This window comes from Oryctolagus cuniculus, chromosome 15 (genome assembly GCF_051225735.1).
Source record: "Oryctolagus cuniculus isolate XC-2025 breed Fujian yellow rabbit chromosome 15, ASM5122573v1, whole genome shotgun sequence".
In the NCBI taxonomy this organism is placed as follows: Eukaryota; Metazoa; Chordata; class Mammalia; order Lagomorpha; family Leporidae; genus Oryctolagus; species Oryctolagus cuniculus.
In genome coordinates this window covers 265,645-283,338 of record NC_142881.1, presented here as the reverse complement: position 1 = coordinate 283,338, position 17,694 = coordinate 265,645, and the positions used below count along the sequence as shown (strand labels likewise).

General features: G+C 64.7%; 1 protein-coding gene and 1 long non-coding RNA gene across 3 annotated transcripts; both read right to left on the bottom strand.

Moving 5' to 3' along the window:
- Positions 1-1,679: 1,679 nt before the first annotated feature.
- On the bottom strand, positions 1,680-5,082 carry LOC149121879 (uncharacterized). The gene is made up of 2 exons (XR_016222244.1): positions 4,947-5,082; positions 1,680-2,008 (listed from the first exon to the last, which is right to left on the bottom strand). It is a non-coding gene; the product is annotated as an uncharacterized LOC149121879 (long non-coding RNA).
- Positions 5,083-7,645: 2,563 nt separating this feature from the next.
- On the bottom strand, positions 7,646-17,169 carry ADAM8 (ADAM metallopeptidase domain 8). 2 transcript variants are annotated; one of them, XM_070057030.2, is made up of 24 exons: positions 17,028-17,169; positions 15,973-16,076; positions 15,500-15,576; positions 15,301-15,379; positions 15,144-15,220; positions 14,696-14,876; positions 14,543-14,605; positions 14,398-14,466; positions 13,939-14,105; positions 13,780-13,861; positions 13,413-13,561; positions 13,154-13,331; positions 12,876-12,965; positions 12,613-12,802; positions 12,457-12,538; positions 12,168-12,330; positions 11,970-12,047; positions 11,690-11,774; positions 11,182-11,296; positions 10,686-10,845; positions 10,359-10,424; positions 10,176-10,226; positions 9,136-9,213; positions 7,646-8,491 (listed from the first exon to the last, which is right to left on the bottom strand). In XM_070057030.2, the coding sequence occupies exons 6-24, from the start codon at positions 14,804-14,806 to the stop codon at positions 8,441-8,443; spliced, it is 2,028 nt and encodes a 675-aa protein (XP_069913131.2). In that variant the 5' UTR covers positions 14,807-14,876; positions 15,144-15,220; positions 15,301-15,379; positions 15,500-15,576; positions 15,973-16,076; positions 17,028-17,169; the 3' UTR covers positions 7,646-8,440. The 2 variants fall into 2 exon arrangements, with proteins under 2 accessions (XP_069913131.2, XP_008268874.4); XM_008270652.5 differs by lacking the exon at positions 17,028-17,169 and adding an exon at positions 16,809-17,005.
- Between the last annotated feature and the right edge of the window lie 525 nt (positions 17,170-17,694).

Genomic DNA, 17,694 nt, shown 5'->3' with positions numbered 1-17,694 from the left:
AGTCGGGCATTAGGACTCCACGCTGATTCTGCCAGAGAATGAGGAACAAGACCTCCTTCCCAGAGGTTTCTCAGGGACACGGCGTCCGAGAAAGCAGGTGTGGGGGCCGGGCCCACCACAGGCACGAGTGAACTTGGGGGGGCTCGTCAGAGGCTGGGCGTGGCCCGAAGCCGGGGCACTGCACCCGGCGCCGCTCCTGGCTGCCCGCTGGCTGAGAAGCAGGGTGGCAGTGGCAGGAGGGCGCCCAGGGGCACGAGGCCACCCGAGGCAGCGACACCCGACAGCCGGTGGCTCCTGGCCTTGGCGGCTCCGCGCTGACCGCTGGCCCGGCCGACCCTGGAGCTGACGCTGAAGCTGCTTCGGCCCCTGAGTCCGTGGGCGCGGAGGAGGCGTGGGGACAGGGACCCGTGTCTGGGCCCGGGCCTGGGCCCCGAGCTCCTGCCCGCCCCTGCACGATGTGGCTGGGGCTGTGCCCAGAACGGGGCCTGTCTCCTGGTCCCCACCAATCGGTGGACAGCGGCTCAGCCCAAGGCGCCCAGGGCAGGGAGGTGCCCACGGTTTCAGCCTGGACAGGGCCTGCCCCAAGGCCGCCCTGGCCTCCCGTGGAAGATAGTGCTGGCCGTCGCTGTTCCCACGCTATCGGGCACGGGCCGGGCCGGGCCAGGGGAAGTCCCAAGGCCACCGGCGCTCGCCCGCCCGGCTCCCGCCCCGTGGGAGAGCTGCGGCCCTTGGCCCAGGCTGCGGACCTGGGGGTCTCACCTGGCCTGCAGGGAGCCTGGGCCTGGGCCGGCCCATCTGGGCTCACGCTCACACAGACCACACACGTGTGCACGGCCCCACATGCACACGCTTACCTCCCATCCACAGAGGGGGCCTCCAGGCCTCCAGGAAGCTGCTCTGGGCGTCTCGTTTCACCTCTTTCCCGAGAGAGAAGGTCGTTTGTCGCTTATTGCATCTGTCTGAGAGGCAGCCTGGGATCCCGCACGCCGAGTCGCTGGCCAGAGCCGGGCCAGGCACAGGGGAGCTGTGGAAGTGTTCACTCGCCCGCAGTCTGCGCGCCAGGGGCCAGCCCTGGGCCCAGGACCTTTCACCTTTGACCTGCCGCTGCTGTCAGAGCCCCCGCCTGATTTCTTGCCACCCCCTCCAGGCAAGCCGGACATCTGGCAGATGGTCTTTCCTGTCTGCACTGGAGGGGTGGGCCCGTGGAAGGGGGACCCTCAAAAATGTGTGGGGGACTAGAGGTGCGGCACAGAGGGTTACACCACCGCCTGCAGCGCCCGCATCCTACATGGGCACCGGTTCAAGTCCCAGCTCTCCTCTGGCCTGGGAAAGCAGTGGAAGATGGCCCAAGTCCCTGGGCCCCTGCACTCGCTTGGGAGACCTGGAGGAAGCTCCTGGCTCCTGGCTTTGGCCTGGCCTAGCTCAGCTGTTGCAGCCGTCTGGGGAGTGACCAGCGGATGGAAGACCTCTCTTTCTTTCTCTGGATCTACCTTTCAAACAAATAAATAAATCTTTTTAAATAAAAAGGTGGAGGAAAGGAAAGGAATTTTAATGTTTTCCTGGGTAGGACACCGACTTGTGCCCATCCAGCACAGGGCACCCAGTGACCCAATGACCGCGTGCAGTGTGTATGCCTCTGTTAAAAATGTTTTTAAATAAAATAAAGATTTTTTTAAAAGAATTTATTTTATTTATTTGAAAGAGAGAGACAGAGGTAGAGACAGAGAGAGGCAGAGACAAACAGAGAGAGGTCTTCCTTCTGTTGGTTCACTCCTCAGATGGCCGCAATGGCCAGAGCTGAGCCGATCTTAAGCCGGGAGCCAGGTACTTCTTCTGGGTCTCCCACGTGGGTGCAGGGGCCCAAGGACTTGGGCCGTCTTCTACTGCTTTCCCAGGCCATAGCAGAGAGTTGAATTGGAAATGGAGCAGCCGGGACTAGAACCAGCGCCCATACGGGACGCCAGTGCTTCAGGCCAGGGCTTTAACCCACTGTACCACAGCGCCGACCCTAAAATAAAGATTTTATTTAAAAAAAAGTCCCTCCAGGGGGCCCTGCCTGCTGTGGAGGAGGAACCCCCCACCAACATGGGTCCCAGCAGATTCTGGCGGCCTCTGGGTTTCAGGGAGGTTGCAGTCCCCAGACTGGCCACGTGAGGGCGCCCTGCACCGCAGCAGCCGGGCTGCAGGGTTCGGCCGCCTGGGCTCCGTGGACCTCCACCCATCCACCCCCCACTGCCTCCCAGTCACAGGTTCTGTCTTCCCACCCATTCTGAGACCCAGATTTCCTCTCTTCTTTTTTCTTTTTTCTTTTTTTTTACAGATTTTATTTATTTGAAAGGCAGCGTTGCAGAGAGGCAGAGGCAGAGAGTCTTCCATCCACTGGTTCACTCCCCAGATGGCCGCAATGGCTGGAGCTGGGCCAGACCGAAGCCAGGAGCCAGGACTCCATCCAGGTCTCCTACGCGGTCCCAGCTGGTTCTGCCCACCCCCAGCAGGAGGCAGCTGGGACGACTGGAACCAGAGCTCAGAGCCCGGCCCCGCCCTGCCCAGCGCCATGGCATTATCTGGTTCCTGTCCCAGGAGGAGGCTATGATACTGACGTGAGAACCAGGAACCGTGTGGCCCCCTGCCCACCGCTGCGTTTCCTGCTCGACCGCAGGGCCAAGCAGTTTCTTCTTTCCAGAGTGCTGGCACTTAACCTGTTCTAGAACTTTCCAAATTACACACATCACAGGGCAGAAACAATTCCATAAAACAGATTTCAACACCTACAAAGGAAAGAAGCGGAGGAACGAGAATACCTGGACACTCAATGTTTGGGGGGTGTCGGCCAGGGCTCCTCCCCCTCTGCATCTGGGGGTACAGCGAGAGGGGTGGGGAGCAACCCCCATGCACTTGTCATCAGCTCACAGTGGCTCCAAGGAGGACCCCAGGCCACACTGTCTCTCCTGCACCTGCAGCCCCGCTGCCTCCTCCAGGGAACACTGAGGGGCCCCACAGGGACCCCCGAGCACAGGGACTCCAGCCCACAGGGACCCCAGCCCACAGGGACCCCCAAGCACAGAGACCCCAGCCCACAGGGACCCCAGCCCACAGGGACCCCAAGCACAGAGACCCCAGCCCACAGGGACCCCAACCCCACAGGGACCCCCAAGCACAGGACCCCAGTCCCATAGGGACCCCCAAGCACAGGGACCCCCGAGCACAGGGACCCCAGCCCACAGAGACCCAGCCCACAGGGACCACAGCCCCAGATGGGCCTGGGCAGGTGGCCATTCTACAGAGGAGGCTGGACAGAGCCCAGAGAGCGATCAGGGCTGCCGAAGCCACGCAAGGGGGCAGTCTCCGTCCTGAGGGGAGCAGCCCCCAGCCCAGCCCCCAGAGCTGAGAAGGGCATCCACGCTCCACGGCCCAGGACTCAGAGCTGTCCAGGGCAGGGCACGGCGTATGCCCTGTGGCTGTTGGGGTGGGCACCCCATGGCTCCCCAAGCTGTGGACCCTGCATCAGGCCCCAGCAGGACAGTCCCAGCCCCCCACCCCAGGGCCCTCACCCCGGCTGCCCCACGCCCGCTCGTGGCCTTGGTCAATCTTGGGGGTGTTGGGGTTGGGGGGGCCGTGGCCTCTGAGACCCACCCATTCGGCTCCTGCCTGCCCTGGGCTCAGAGCTGGCTGCCGGGGGGAGCGGGTTCCTCCCAGGGCGGCACCATCACCCCAGGCCTCACTCAGCTCCCGAGCTACACCCCTTGGTCCCTGCCCCCCAAGCCCAGCCCTGCCTGAGGGGCCCACAGGCAGCTGCAGGCCCAGCTCAGGACCCTGTAGCTCCTTCCAGGGCTCCGCTCACCCTGCCCTGCAACTGCCTCTGCAGAAGCTCATGCCCACACACAGGCGTGGCACACGCACACGCAGTGTCACGCTCGCAGAAGCCAGCCCTCCCGCTTCAAAAGGGAAGCAGTCCTCACCTGCACCCAACACGTGTCTGTGCACGCATGTTTGTGTGCACATGCATGGGTGGGTGCCACATGTCATGTCGGGCCCTGGGCTGCTCCCCAGCAGGTGAGGAGGGGTGGGGCAGGCTGCACAGGCCCTGGCTGGCTGTGCCCTGGGGGTGGGGGCAGCAGCTGCTTGGGCTGCCTGCTTCCTCAGGTTTTGGTGCCCCTACCCTGCTCTTCCTGCCCCCCGCCTGCTGCAGGGAGAGGCCCAGCCTCCGGGGTCCCCCAGTATCCAGGAAAGTTCCCCACTTCTGTCCCAGGAACAGTGGCGCCCTGCGCTCTCCCAGCAGGGCCAAGGCCTGCACCAAGGCCATGCCTCCAGGGCCAGGCACTGGGCTGCTGGCTCAGACTGGAGCTGAACTCCACGTGCTGGTGTGGATGGGGCAGGGAGGAAATGGCTGCCTGGGGCCCTGGAGGTGACCTGGAACCCGGACCGATGTCAGCTCTGACGCCCAGCTGCTGGGGGGAGGGGTAGCCTCTGCTTCCCCAGTCCAGGCCCTCCCAGGATGCTGAGGCTACCCCTACCCCCAGATAAGCTCAACACCTGCTGGCCCACCCTCGGGCAAGAAGGCCCCATGCCAGCTCCGTCTGACCAGCAAACCCGCCGAGCAAGGCGGGGTGACTACCGTCCCCACCCACCACTGCAGGGAGACCCTTGCCCAAGCCTGCCCAGAGGACCTCACGTGCTCACAGGGCCCCTGTGGTCCTGCGGGCAGCCCACGGCCCCAGCAACAGAGCCCGGTGTGGGCAGAGCCTGGGAGGGGCCTTGGGGCTGGCCAGGGAACCAGGTCAGCTCCAAGGGGTGAGGCCTCAGGCAGGGGGCTCCTGCGGCCCCCCCAAGGTGCAAAGCCACACGGCCCGGCCCGTGGGACCTGGGAGAGGGAGGAACCCCAGCCCATGGGAAATCCGCCCGAGGATCCCGGGCTGTGGGGGCAGGGCCTGGAGGGACTGGCTTACCTTCCCGTTTTGCTCACTTGTGGGTCCAGCCTGCCAGGGCCCAAGAGCCTGGTGGCCTCGCAGCCAGCACCCGCCTACTAGAAGGATGTGCAGGGCGGGGAGCCCCGCTCATTTCTAAAGTTGGGGGCCAGGTGCAGGAGAGCTGCCCGCAGCCCCGCCCCTCAGGGAGGCACCGCCCTGACCCTCACTGCTGGACTCCAGGGAAGGCAGGAGCAGTTTGAGAGCCGACTGGCTGGCAGCGTGGCGCAGCGGGTTAGACCACCGCCTGAACGCCAGCACCTGGGCGGAGGGCGGGGCGGGGGCAGGGTCCAGGGGCTCAGGGAGCTGGGGCTGGGCCAGACTGAAGCTGGAGCCCAAGAACTTGGTCCTGGTCCCCCAGTGGGTAGCAGGGATCCAAGCTGCAGCCTCCCAGGGCACAAGTGGGCAGGAAGCTGCAATCAGGAGGGGAGCAGACGCTCGAACCCAGGCTCTGTGATACGGGATCGGGCGTCCCCAGCAGTGTCTTAACGGCTGTGCCATGCCAGGCCAGGCCCCTACACCGGCTCAACTGCGTCACCGGCTCGCAGGCGAGGGGCTGCTTCCCGGCAGCACCACATGGAAGGAAGCCTTGCTGACCTCAGCCCACGGACCAGAGCCGTGGCGGCCTCACCGAGCTGACAGCGTTGTTCCTCCTATGGCTTCCCCTCTGCCGTTGTTCAGCAAATCCAAAGCCACACAGCGACCTCACTTCCTGTTTCTCAAGAAAATGGCTGAGCGGGGGCAGCTGTAGTGTAGCCGGTAAAGCCACTGCCTGCAGTGCCGGCATCCCAGATGGGCGCCAGTTCAAGTCCCGGCTGCTCTACTTCCAATCCAGCTCTCTACTGTGGCCTGGGAAAGCAGTAGAAGATGCCCCAAGTCCTTGGGCCCCTGCACCCACATGGGAGACCTGGAAGAAGCTCCTGGCTCCTGGCTCCTGGCTTTGGATTGGCGCAGCTCCAGCCATTCCAGTCATTTGGGGAGTGAACCAGCGGATGGAAGACCTCTCTCTCTCTCTGCCTCTCATTCTCTCTCTGTATAACTCTTTCAAGTAAAAATAAAATAAATCTTAAAAAACAAAACAAAACAAAAAAAACACAAAAAAAGTGAGACTTGGGAGCCCACCAAGGAAGTGACATCACTGTGACTTCCGGCAGCCCCGCTGTCCCTGACCCCCAGGCTGCAATTGTGCTGGCACAGTGCAGGGGAGGGGCTTCCGGCATGTGGGGCAGGGTGCCCCCCGGGAAGGAGCGGAGGGGCAGGTGAGCCCCAAGAACCAGGCACACACCTGAAGCCTGGTGCTGCCTTGGGACAGGAAGGGACTTGGCCCTGGCTGGTGTGGGGCAGGAGAGACCCAGCAGGTGTGAGATGGACCAGCGAGCACCCTCTTCACAGCCCCCTCCCCTGTGTGTGCTGAGGGAGAGGCACCCGGTGGTGTCTGGGTCCCCTGGGTGTGTGTGGCGGGGGCCTCCCCCTCGCTGCGCTCGGCTTGCACTCTAGCACAGTGACTATTCTGCCACTGTTTGCTAACGAGATTCACTGCTGGTTCTTCCTGGTCAGGTGTCCAGGGCAGGTTTGAGCCTGTGCTCCAGGATGCGGGGCTCCTGGGCCTGGAGGTTGGGATGGGGTCCCCTGGGGAGGGGGCTGGAAATGCTTCCCTAGGGCCGGGAAGCATTCCCCATCCCGGTGCCCTCTTGTGCTGGGGCCCCATGGCAGGAGGGTGCAGTGTCTGATGGACAGCAAGGTGGGGCTGTTGCTGGAGACCTCAGCATCACCACACCTCTGGTTGTCCAGGGCTCCAGCCGGCCCTTGTCAGCTCTGTGATGGGTGAGCTTAGGATCCGATTCCAGGAACAAGGAAACTGGCCGTGCTGTGTTCATTTCTGTTCACCCAGCACCACACCCTGGGGCTGGAGCCTCAAATTCCACCTTCCACTGACCTAACAAAACCCCTAAGTTTACAGCTGGTTTGATGGTTTACTGATAAAATACACATTCTTAAAGTAGTCAGTTGCGTTAACATGTTCTTCATTTCACTTGAAATGCAGAGTCACAGTGAGAAGGGGAGGGAGAGAGGCACGTCCCTCTGCTGCTTCACTCCCCAGGTGGCCGCTCCTGGCTGGACCGGGAGCATCGTTTGGGTCTCCCACGTGTGTGCAGGGGCCCAAGGTCTTGGGCCATCTTCTGTTGCTTTCCCAGGCCATCAGCAGAGACAGGAACCAGCACCTATATGGGATGCCAGCATTGCCGGTGGTGGCTTCATCTGCTATGCCACAATGCTGGTCCTCAAAATACTTATTTTTAAAAAAGATTTATTTATTTATGTAAAAGTCAGAGTTACACAGAGAGAGAAGGAGAGAAGGAGAGAAGAAGAGAAGGAGAGAGAGAGAGAGAGAGGGGTCTTCTATCCGCTGGTTCACTTCCCAACTGACCGCAACAGCCAGAGCTGGGCTGATCCAGAGCCAGGAGCCAGGAGCTTCTTCCAGGTCTCCCACTCGGGTACAGCTCCCACGTGGGTGCAGGGGCCCAAGGACTTGGGCCGTCCTCTACTGCACTCCCTGGCCATAGCAGAGAGCTGGATTGGAAGTGGAACATCCAGGTCTCAAACTGGTGCCCACGTGGGATGTCGGCACTGCAGGTGGCGGCTTTACCTGCTATGCCACAGCGCCAGCCCCTCAAAACACATTTTTTTTTTAAGATTTCTTTATTTATTTGAAAGTCAGAGTTACACAGAGAGAGGAGAGGCAGAGAGAGAGAGGTCTTCCATCCAATGGCTCACTCCCCAACTGGCCACAACGGCTGGAACTGCACTGATCCGAAGTCAGGAGCCAGGTGCTTCCTCCTGGTCTCCCACGCAGGTGCAGGGGCCCAAGGACTTGGGCCATCCTCCACTGCTCTCTCAGGCCACAGCAGAGAGCTGGATTGGAAGTGGAGCAGTGGGGTCTCGAACTGGTGCCCATATGGGATGCCAGTGCTTCAGGCCAGCGTGTTAACCTACTGCGCTACAGCACCAGCGCCAAAACACATTTTTAAGGAATGAAGTTTTCCAGTTCTGCTCAGCCCAAACCTGAGGGCTCAGGAGAACCGGGTAGAACTGGACAGAAGTGGACACAGGGCCTTTAACTGAAGTTACTTCCTGAGCCACGGCACGCACAGGCAGAAGCACGGAGAGACCGTCCACTCAGGAGAACTGCCCAGGGCTAAGCCAGTCTTAGGCTGGGTCCTCTGCCCTGGCTGTCCCTGGGGTGGGCCGTGAAAGCATGTGGGAGCCAAGGAGCCACCTGGATGCATGGGGACATGGCCAGTACACGCCCAGTGCTCATGAGAAAATCTGGCCAACTCGGGAGATGGAGACTGGCGGCGGGGGGGGGGGGGGGCGCCCTGCCAGACGCCAGGAGCTCTCGGTCCCTCGTGGCCAGGCCCCAGGCCTGCAGTCCCCGGCTGCGCGGCTTCTTGGTCTCTAGGCAGGCTCAGGTGCCCTCACCTCCTCGGGACAGGGGGCTTCAGGACAGCCTTTGGGCCAGCAGCCCCCTTGGGGTTGGAAAGAGAAACTCAGTCAAAAGTCATTGGCGACCAGGAGTGACAGCTCATTTCCTGTTACGCTTTTAAAGCTTAGATTCTCAGCTCGTGCCCAGGACCACCGGCCTGTGCTCACGGCACTCACGGCACAGGGAGCACTCACAGCCTGTGCACACGGCACTCACGGCACAGGGAGCACTCACGGCCTGTGCACACGGCACTCACGGCACAGGGAGCACTCACGGCCTGTGCACACGGCACTCACGGCACAGGGAGCACTCACAGCCTGTGCACACGGCACTCACGGCACAGGGAGCACTCACGGCACAGGGAGCACTCACGGCCTGTGCACACGGCACTCAAGCACAGGGAGCACTCACGGCCTGTGCACGCGGCACTCAAGCACAGGTGTTCGGCATCACACCAGCAAGGGAAAAACGCAAAACCGGCAGCAGCAGAAGCCACAGTCTGGGAAGTCCTCAGATGTCAAATGAGCCTTAGCTGATGAGGTCTCTGCTTTTATCAGATAACCACGAGTTCGTGAGATGGCCACTGAAGGCAGCCCTGCAGGGCAGTGGCACAGCCAGCCCACGTGGGGGAGGGGCAGCACCCTGACAGGGGACACAGCCCACCCCCAACCCCCGGCCTGGGCTCACCTGGGTCATGGCAGCAGGAACCTCCCCAGCCCTGGCCTTCACTGGTGGCAATGGGGGTGTACAGGTGGGCTTCAGGACCTGGGAGGGGCCGACAGGGACGGTAGACAAAGCCGCAGTGGCAGACCCCATCCTGGCCCCCCCGAGGCAGCCCCCATGCTCCCAGAACCCCTGGAAGACTGGAAGTGGCCAGAATGCGGGTGCCCAGGCTCAAGGGCCACGCGCTCATGGCCAGGACGCCCGTGCTGTCCGTTTCTGCTTCCCTTGGCTAGGCTGAGCTCAGCAGTTGCAGCAACTCCCGGGATCCCCCGAGTGCTCTGAACGCAGGGGACCCATGGGGCACAAGCCACAGCCTCCCTGAGCACCCCCACCCCAGCCTATCAGTCACCACTTCCTGGCCAGAAACTCCCACTCTGATGCTGGGACTGTTTCTTGACACTCTTAAGACTAAAATCAGCTTAAAATAAAGAGCTGAAACAAAGAGACAGAAAATCACTCACAAGTAACACAGTTACGACCACCCGACCACCGCTGGCAAGATTCACCCAGGGGGCCAAGCGCCAGGAGCAGGCAGGAATCCCAGGGGATCCACCCGCCGAGGGGCACTGCCCACACCCGGCCGGGGATGAGTCAAGGCCTCGAGGGACAAGGCCATGGGCCCCGTGCCTCGCCCCAGGAAGTGCACTCATGTGCTTCTGCCCCAGCTGAGACCAGAGACCAGGAGGGGTCACAGCAGGGGAGCGCCGCACAGGCACAGGGCAGTGCGGACGTGGTGCTGGGGGACGGCCAGGGGGCTTCTCCCCCTTTGGTTCACTCAAGATTGCAGTTAAAAACCCAGCCCTGCGAGCCACACTGCAGCGTGACTGAGGAGTGGGCAAAGCCCATCGGTCCGGACTCTCACGGCCGCTGAGAAGGGAAGGGGGCTGACTCAGGGGACAGAGAGAGGCGGGGCTGCGCCCATCAGAGGCTGCTGTGGCCCACACGGTGACACAGGCCCTTGGGAAGGGAGGTTGCAGAGTTGGCCCCACCCCCAGGCCTCTTACCTGCCTGGGCTTCAGCCCTGGGAGGGGCTTGGTGGGCGGGGCAGGTCTCAGCTGACAGGGCCAGAAGAGAAATCTTGGGATCCTGACAAGAACCAGCTTCCTCCCCACCCAGGGGGCCCCCCGCCCCACCTCCCCAGCCATGGGCTCTCCGCTCCCAGGACGGCCATGACCACTGCTGCTCACCTGGTCTGGCGCCTGCTGGGTGTAGACAGGAACGGGGAGGGGCAGCCTGGACACAGCGGCTGGAGGCTGAGGGACAGGGCTGTGACCCTGGGCCTTGGGGCTCAGCCCCCTCCCAGGCCGTACAAGCCCCCAGCTCCAGACTCCCCATCAGTCCGTGCTCCTCCCATGCAGCAGGGAGAGCTGCAGGCGTGTGCGGGGGCCGGCCCAAGCCCACCTGCATGACACCCCCACACCATGTCCTCTGCCCCGGCTGCATCTCGGGGGGGCCTCGCAGACCCGGAGCCTCCTCCCTTCAGCCCCACAAACCTGGCAGGGGGTGATGCTTACAGCAGGGGGGGGCCTCTGAGGGGTCACAGAGGAAGCTGCGGGCCTGGGAGGCTGGCTGGGGGAGACCAGCTCTGCGGGGCCCTGGCTGGGGTCCGGGGCTCGGCCCCGCTGCTGGAAGAGGGGGTTGGAGAGCCCCACAGTGGCCTTGGGCGCTGTGCTCCTGGGGAGGAACAGGCGTGTCAGGGGGACGTGGCCTGCCCCTGGCCCGAGTCCAGTTGGGGTCCCCTGGTGGGCAGTGAGGCCGAGGCTGCAGGGCAGTCCATCCCACAGAGGGGCTCAGAGAGAGGGGCTCAGCCCTAGCTCCAGTTTGCCACCCTCCCTCTAAGAGGCAGGGCCAGAGCCAGGCTGTGCTCCAGGGTCCCGAGCCCTGCCTGACCAATGGCCGAGGGGATTGGCTCTCGGGAGCCAAGGGCTGTTTTCTGTCCTCAAATGGTGGCATCAGCCCCAGGCATGGCTGCACCTGCCACACCGCACGGTACATCCGGCAGGTCCTCACCTCCCGTGAGCGCGGTGCCAAGCCTTGCAGTAGCTGATGCCGCCTGCCAGCGCAGCCACCCCAGCTGCCAGGAGCACCAGGGCCACCAGCACGCTGATCGGAAGTCTCCTGGAGGCTGAGGGACACGAGGCCACGCATTGGCAGGGTCCAGATGCTGCAGCCGGTGTGGCCTTCCCAGCCCGCCTGCCCCACGGCCCACACTCGGCTGAGGGCCTTGGGACCCGTAGCGGAGGAGCCTGTACACTATGCGTGCTCCTGGCTCTGCTGACCGGCTGGGCGGCGTGGCACTGGGCGGTCCCAAGCTCACCAGCCCATGGTGCTGCCGTCGGCCATGTGCTTGGCCACTGCGGGGAAGACACTGGGCTGGCTCTGAGCTGGGCAGGCCCTGGGTCCCCGCGCCTGCGTCCCCCACCCCAGGTCTCTTGGTGGGATGTGGCTGTGTGAACTCAGAGCTGACCCAGGGCGGGGTCCTGAATGCTCAGGCAGTGCGGGCCGTGGCTGCCCCTACCTGTGCGCCTGTCGGTCAGTGGCTCTGCGCAGTGGGGCGGGGCCCAGCCTGCCTGGCAGTGACACTCCCGCTTGTGGTTGCAGACCTGGGGGTGGCCAGACGCAGGGACGGGGCTCGCGAGGGTCCCAGGACCAGCCCCCCCACAGGATCCCACTCGCCTCCCACGTGAGCCAGCCACGAGGCCCCCCATAGGCCTGACGCTCCGTGTGGGCCTCCTCCACCGAGGACCCAGCTCTGTGGGGACCCCGCTGGCCGCACAGCCCGGGCTGGGGGCACGCACCCCGTGGTTGTGGCACTGGGCGGAGCAGTTCCGGGATCTGTAGACATGGAGGCCCTGGCAGCGTCCATCCCAGCAGACCTGCGGGCAGGGCTGTCTGAGCGCAGGGGTGGGCCTGCCCCAGCTGAGGGCCTCTGTGAGCTCCTCCCCTCCCTCCCCTCCCCGGCTGTGGGGCTGTATGGGGCCGTGTGGGGTGCACACCTTGCCCGGGCCACACCGGGTGCCCTGGGGCACGGCCTCGTAGGCACTGGAGTCCTCCGTGAACAGAGCCTGGCAGGTCGCCGAGTGGGAGGTGAGGGTGCAGGACCTGCGTGTCGGGGGCTGCAGCCCCCCCTCACAGAACAGGACGCCACACCAGTCGACCCTGGGGACAGAGGGCAGGCGCAGGGCTGACCTCCCTCCCAGCAGGAGGGCAGACGCCCAGGGAGCCGCCCGCCTCAGCCCGGCCCCAGTGGGGTGGGGACCCCAAGGGCCGGCCGCAGACACTCACTGGCCCAAGCCGGAGGGGATCCTGCCCTGGCATCCTGGGGAGATGCTGTAGGTGAAGCAGGTGTCCAGGGCTGCCCGTGCACCTGCAGGGCCGGGAGCAGGTCAGCCCCGGCCGAGGCTACACCAGCAGGCCGGCCAACGTTCGTGCCCACCTCACCTGGCCCCCACAGCTCCTGGCAGCGCTGGGCCAGTGAGGGGCAGTGCCCATTGTAGCAGAAGCCCCCGGGGCAGGGGGTGCCGTTCTCCTGGAACTCATCCTCGGGGCACGCGGGCTGCTGGCCGTCACAGAATTCCTCCAGGTCACACGCATCCTTCGAGGGGCGACACGGCTCGCCCGCCGGCTTCACCTGGCCAGACAGGGAGCCGTGTCCCACAAAGCTTGGGCCCAGCGGGGGGCCTCCTGGGGGGCCCTGCTCTCACCTGGCACTCGTGGCAGCAGGCACCGTGGGCACACATGGCCCCCTCGACCAGCTGGCAGGTGGTGGCATTGCAGCAGCGGTTCCCACAGGCCTGGGGGAGAGGCCGGAGCAGCTGCGTCCAGGGCCTGCGCTGACCCAGGGCAGACCCAGCCTCCCTCAGGCTTGTAACCCTTCTGCCACCTCCAGGGGGCTGGGGCTCGAAAGAGAACAGGAGCCCCTTCCGACACCCACATTGCCACGGCCCCTGGCTGGGCGGCCACCCTAGCCTGGAGGACGCACCTGGGGGGGGCCGCAGTCACACTGCTCCCCCTGCTCCACAAACCGGTTCCCGCAGGTGGGGCCGCCCACCAGCCGGCGGGGGTCGGGGGCATTGGCCAGGCAGCCCGTCTGCGGCCCCTCCAGGAAGGTCTCCAGGTCGGTCTGGCTACAGTGGCTGAACATCCTGGGGAACCTGGAGCTGAGGGAGGGGCGTCCCCTCAGAGGCCTCTCCCCAGCTCCACGCCCCCCGCACCGGCCCTGCCTGCCAGGGGCGCCTCACCTGATGCTGGAGGCCATGATGCAGCCGCCAGTCTCCCTGGGGACAGGGCAGTAGCAGCCCTGGATGTTCTCGTCATGATTCATGCCCAGGTTGTGGCCCAGCTCATGGGCCATGGTGGACGCCACACCGACAGGGTTCTGGCTGTGGTCCTGCAGGGGGAGGGCTGTGAACCCTGGAACCGGCCCTGGCCCCCGCGAGTGCTTCCTGTTGACGCTTCCAGGTGTGCACAGGCGTGAGGCCTGACCCAGAGGACGGGCGGCCCAGGTATGTTCTGAGGGGCCCCTGTGCCCAGCTCAGTTCCTGTGCCCATGCCCACCCTCCAGCTGCCATCCAGACCCTGTGAGCACGTGTGGCTTGGGGCCCTCACCTGGTTCACAGCCCCCGAGTGGAAGGTGCACATGGAAGACACCTTAGCCAGCCCCACGGTGGTCCCAGAGAAGTCGACCCCCCTGGAAACAAGAGCCGCACACGTGCCCTGACCTCGCCTCCTTGGGCCCTCCCGGCCCCCCGGGCTCTGCCCACTCACGTGATGAGCTGAGCGTTGTCATGCGGCTTCCCCAGCAGGTGCTGTGCCCGCCAGTGGAGGAAGGCCTCCAGTGTGTCGTTGGCCTGGGGGCTGACCCGGAAGCCGTCCCGGGCCACCCACATCTCCAGACCCACCAGCACCACCCGCATGTTCAGGTCCTGGTACAGCTGGAGAGGGTAGAGACCGACGGGGGGTGGGGGGGAGCCACAGGATGGTGGCAGGGCTGGTTAGGCCACCTGTCCACTGCTGGGGGACCCGGGCTTGGGTGCCAGGCGGAGCCCCCAGCTCAGAGCACAGGGAACCCTGTGCTGATCTCCTGCCGGCCGAGCGTCCTGTCTGCCACCCCCGCACTCTAGCAGACCCCAGGCCACCGCAGCTGGGGGTCTGCTGAACTTGGTGCTGCCTGGCTAGAACCTGGAAGCCCTCGAGGGGACCCCAGAAGGCCCCCACGGCCCCCACCTTGTCCACGTGGTTGACCACCTCCAGCACCCGCCTCTGCACGGCCTCTCTGCTCCTCCACTTCTGGAACTGGGGACATGAGACCCTCAGGATAGAAGCCGGTCACCCTGGGGCCCCAGCCACCCTGGCCCCGTGCCCACCCCACCTCCGCAGTGTCCGTGACCACGAACAGCTCCACATAGCGGGTCTCTCGGGACAGCGGCCCATTCTGGCGAACATCGAGGAGAGAAGCCAGTCAGCCCTCAGTCTGGGGCAGCGCTCAGGCAGGGCTGCCCAGGGCGGGGACAGAGCTGCTCACCCGGGGCCTGAAGGCTGGCGAGACCCGAGGCCCCAGCAGGCTGTCCAGGCTGGCGTTGCTGACCCCACAGGTCCCAGCCTTGGGCAGCAGGTGCTCCGCCTGGTACAGCATGTGCCGCCCCTCCTCAACCCCATCCAAGGGCTCGATCAGGTGGATGGCGGAGCCCGCCCGGAAGAAACCCCTGTGTGTGGGGGGGAGTCGGGAGAAGAGAGGCTTAGGCCACCTGTTCCATGCAGGGCAGGGTCCTCAGCCCCTCAGGCGTGGCAGGACCCAGCACTGGCAGGAGCCCTGAGCCAAGGCCTCTACGCCCTGAGACACGCCGCTGTGAGGAAGGGCACTCTCTCCAGGCCCAGCCCTCAGCCCTCCTCTTCCCCTCAGCCCCATCTGTGCAGCAAGGACGGCTGGAGCCCCCATCATCTCCATGTGCCACGGGGCCCGTGACACCCACCTGAGGCCGGCACAGGTGCTGAGGCTGGCGGCCGAGTGCAGGTGGCCCTCCACATAGCCCTGGTAGAGGCAATGGTCCTGCAGGAGAGGGCGAGGGTCTCAGGCCCACCCCGTGGTCCCCTGGCCACAGGGCGGGGTGGGGTGCTGTCCCGCTGTACCTGCCCGTGCAGCAGCTCTGTCACCTCCGAGCCGTTAGCAGCGGTGTAGGTCTCTGTGTAGCCTGGGCTCAGCAGGTCCCTGGAAGAGCACTGCTGAGCATCAGGTTCTACCACAGCCGGGATGCAGGTGCTGGAGCCTGCGCGGCCAGGCAGGGTGGGGAGCAGGGGAGGGCAGCCTGAGGGCCACAGCCCTGCTCACCTGTTCTTGCGAAGGTGCAGGGTGAAGCGGAGGCCCCCAGCCTTGAGGATATAGCTCACGTTCTCTGGGTACAGATCCTGAGCCAGAGAGAGGGCCCAGGGTGAGCTGACCCCAACCATGCCACCCAGAGGCACCACACAGGCCACGGCCCCGTTTGTCCACACATGGGTGATGTTGGTGACATCCCTTCCTTGAGGAAGAGGGTGGCGCAGCCCCAGCCCTTACAGCAAGGGAGGTGAGGGCGGGGCACAGAGGCCCCCTAGCTGGTCATGCTGCCCACCCACCGAGGAGTGTCCATCCCCCCTTCTAGGATGTCTGGCTCCAGCTAAACCTGCACAGGGCAGCCCGGACGCCCAGCTGCTCCTCAGGCCCGAAGGTCAGCCCCTTGCCCCTGGAGACGCAGGAGCGCTGTGACCTGTCCACAGCAGCAGGTTCTGTGGGGCCAGTCTGGGGGGCAGGCAGATGAAACTTACCGAGTGGGTGGGAAGGGCTCGGCGGGCACGGGGTCCAAGCAGGCGCCGTGGCCACACCACCTCGTAGGGCTCCACGTGGGGCCAGGGGGCAGCCAGGGCAATCGCTGAGGAGAGGGGGTCAGAAGGCACGTGGGAACCCGCCTGCCCTGGTCAGTTCTCCGGGCTACGTGCCCCAGCTCTGGGGAGTGAGCTTAGTGGGGGTCCTGTGTCCACCAGAGTATAGGACACGGCACCAGGCAGGGCCAGGAAGGCCAGACAAGCACCCAGCACTCCTCATCTGTCCAACCACAGGACTGCATCCAATCAGGAACAGAGAACGGGGCTCCCCGCCCCCACCAGGGGCCTTTTCACCTCGCCAGGAACTGGAAACTCCCGTATCCAACAACAGATCGGCCGCCTGGCCCTCGGGGGCAGGTCCAGCGGGTCAGAGGTGACCCACTTGGGAAGGGTCATCTCCATACCTCCCAGAACCCAGTTCATGGGCAACGCTGGGCTATGGGCTCCTGGAAACAGGGGCCAGCAGCCCCAGGGAGGCAGGTCCCCATGTGGCCGAGGACCCCACAGCTCCCTTAGCTCCTTCCTCCCTGAGCCCAGGGAGTTGGACGGCCCCTGCAGTGCACAGACAAATCTGGGGTGCCCAGGGCACCTCCAGCGGGGCCGGCTGCATCCTGCAGTCATCATCCTGTGTGGTCGGCCAGGCCCAACCACAAGCCTGGCACTGCCTTCGCCCTTACGTCACTTCTGCAGGTTTCCTCAGCTGAGTGACCACAGGCAAGCTGGAGGCAGGAGGCCAGGCTGACCCACCCGACACCCAGGACAGCCACAGGACCACTCACCCTGCAGCCAGAGCCAGCTGAGTGGCCAGGACCCCAGGCCACACATGGTGACACTCTGGACTAGTCCGGCGTCAGGCTCCTCACACTCTGGCTCCTGGGCCCCAGGGCCCGTTCCTTCCCCTCCTGCGGCCCCGCCCCTGCCAGTCCCCAACCAATGGGCCCCTCTGATGGCAGGAGGGGTGGGGCACACAGGCCCTGCCGGGGGGAGGCAGTACACACCTGATTCACCCCACTGGGCTGAACAAGGCCCCCTCCCCAATGACTTCCTGGGCTTGGTTTTCTACATCTACTTCAGCCCACTGGCAGCTGTGGGCCTGTCCCGTGTCCAGCTCCTGGGAGAGCTTCAGACCTGGATTGACAGGGCCGGGGAGGGGAAAAGGGACCACATGGCCACCTCTGGCACTGCTCCCAGTCCCACCTGAGCTCTTGGGTGTGTGTGGGGGGGGGGTGGGGGTGGAGAGGGGCTGGGCTCTAGAAGGAAGTTACTGGGAGGCCACCTCCCCAGGGAACAGAGCTCCACACAAGGAGAGGCAGCCTGTGGGCACTGTGGGAGAGGACGCCCCACCCACACCCCGCATCCTCACTGGGAGGGGTGAGGCCAGGAACAAGGAGAGTCACAAGTGGGTGTCCACATCCAGGGGATGGCAGGTGAGAAGCCTGCCTGGGCTTCCCTCTGGGGGTCCCCAGCTCTGCTTTGGGTGTCCTGATGGGCCGGGCTCTCCTTGCAACAGCCAGACACAGCCAGCTACTGAATGCCCAGCCCGTGTCTGCCCTTCCTGCCCTGAGGGCGGGGCCGCCCCACAGCCAGAGCCTGCAGTACCCAGTGCTGGCCTGGCTCTGGGTTCTCCTGGAGGGTCCCTCTACAGCCACTCCCCACATGTGCCTG

Bases quoted from the DNA above. Each gene is read 5' to 3' on its own strand.
- ADAM8 (XM_008270652.5), bottom strand. From the start codon at position 16,854: ATGTGTGGCCTGGGGTCCTGGCCACTCAGCTGGCTCTGGCTGCAGG. The intron at 16,077-16,808 runs GTGAGTGGTCCT...CCCTCTCCTCAG, and splicing joins CAGCTGGCTCTGGCTGCAGG to CGATTGCCCTGGCTGCCCCC. The intron at 12,048-12,167 runs GTGTGCACCCCA...CCCTGCCCGCAG, and splicing joins CCCGGTGTGGCCCGGGCAAG to GTCTGCTGGGATGGACGCTG.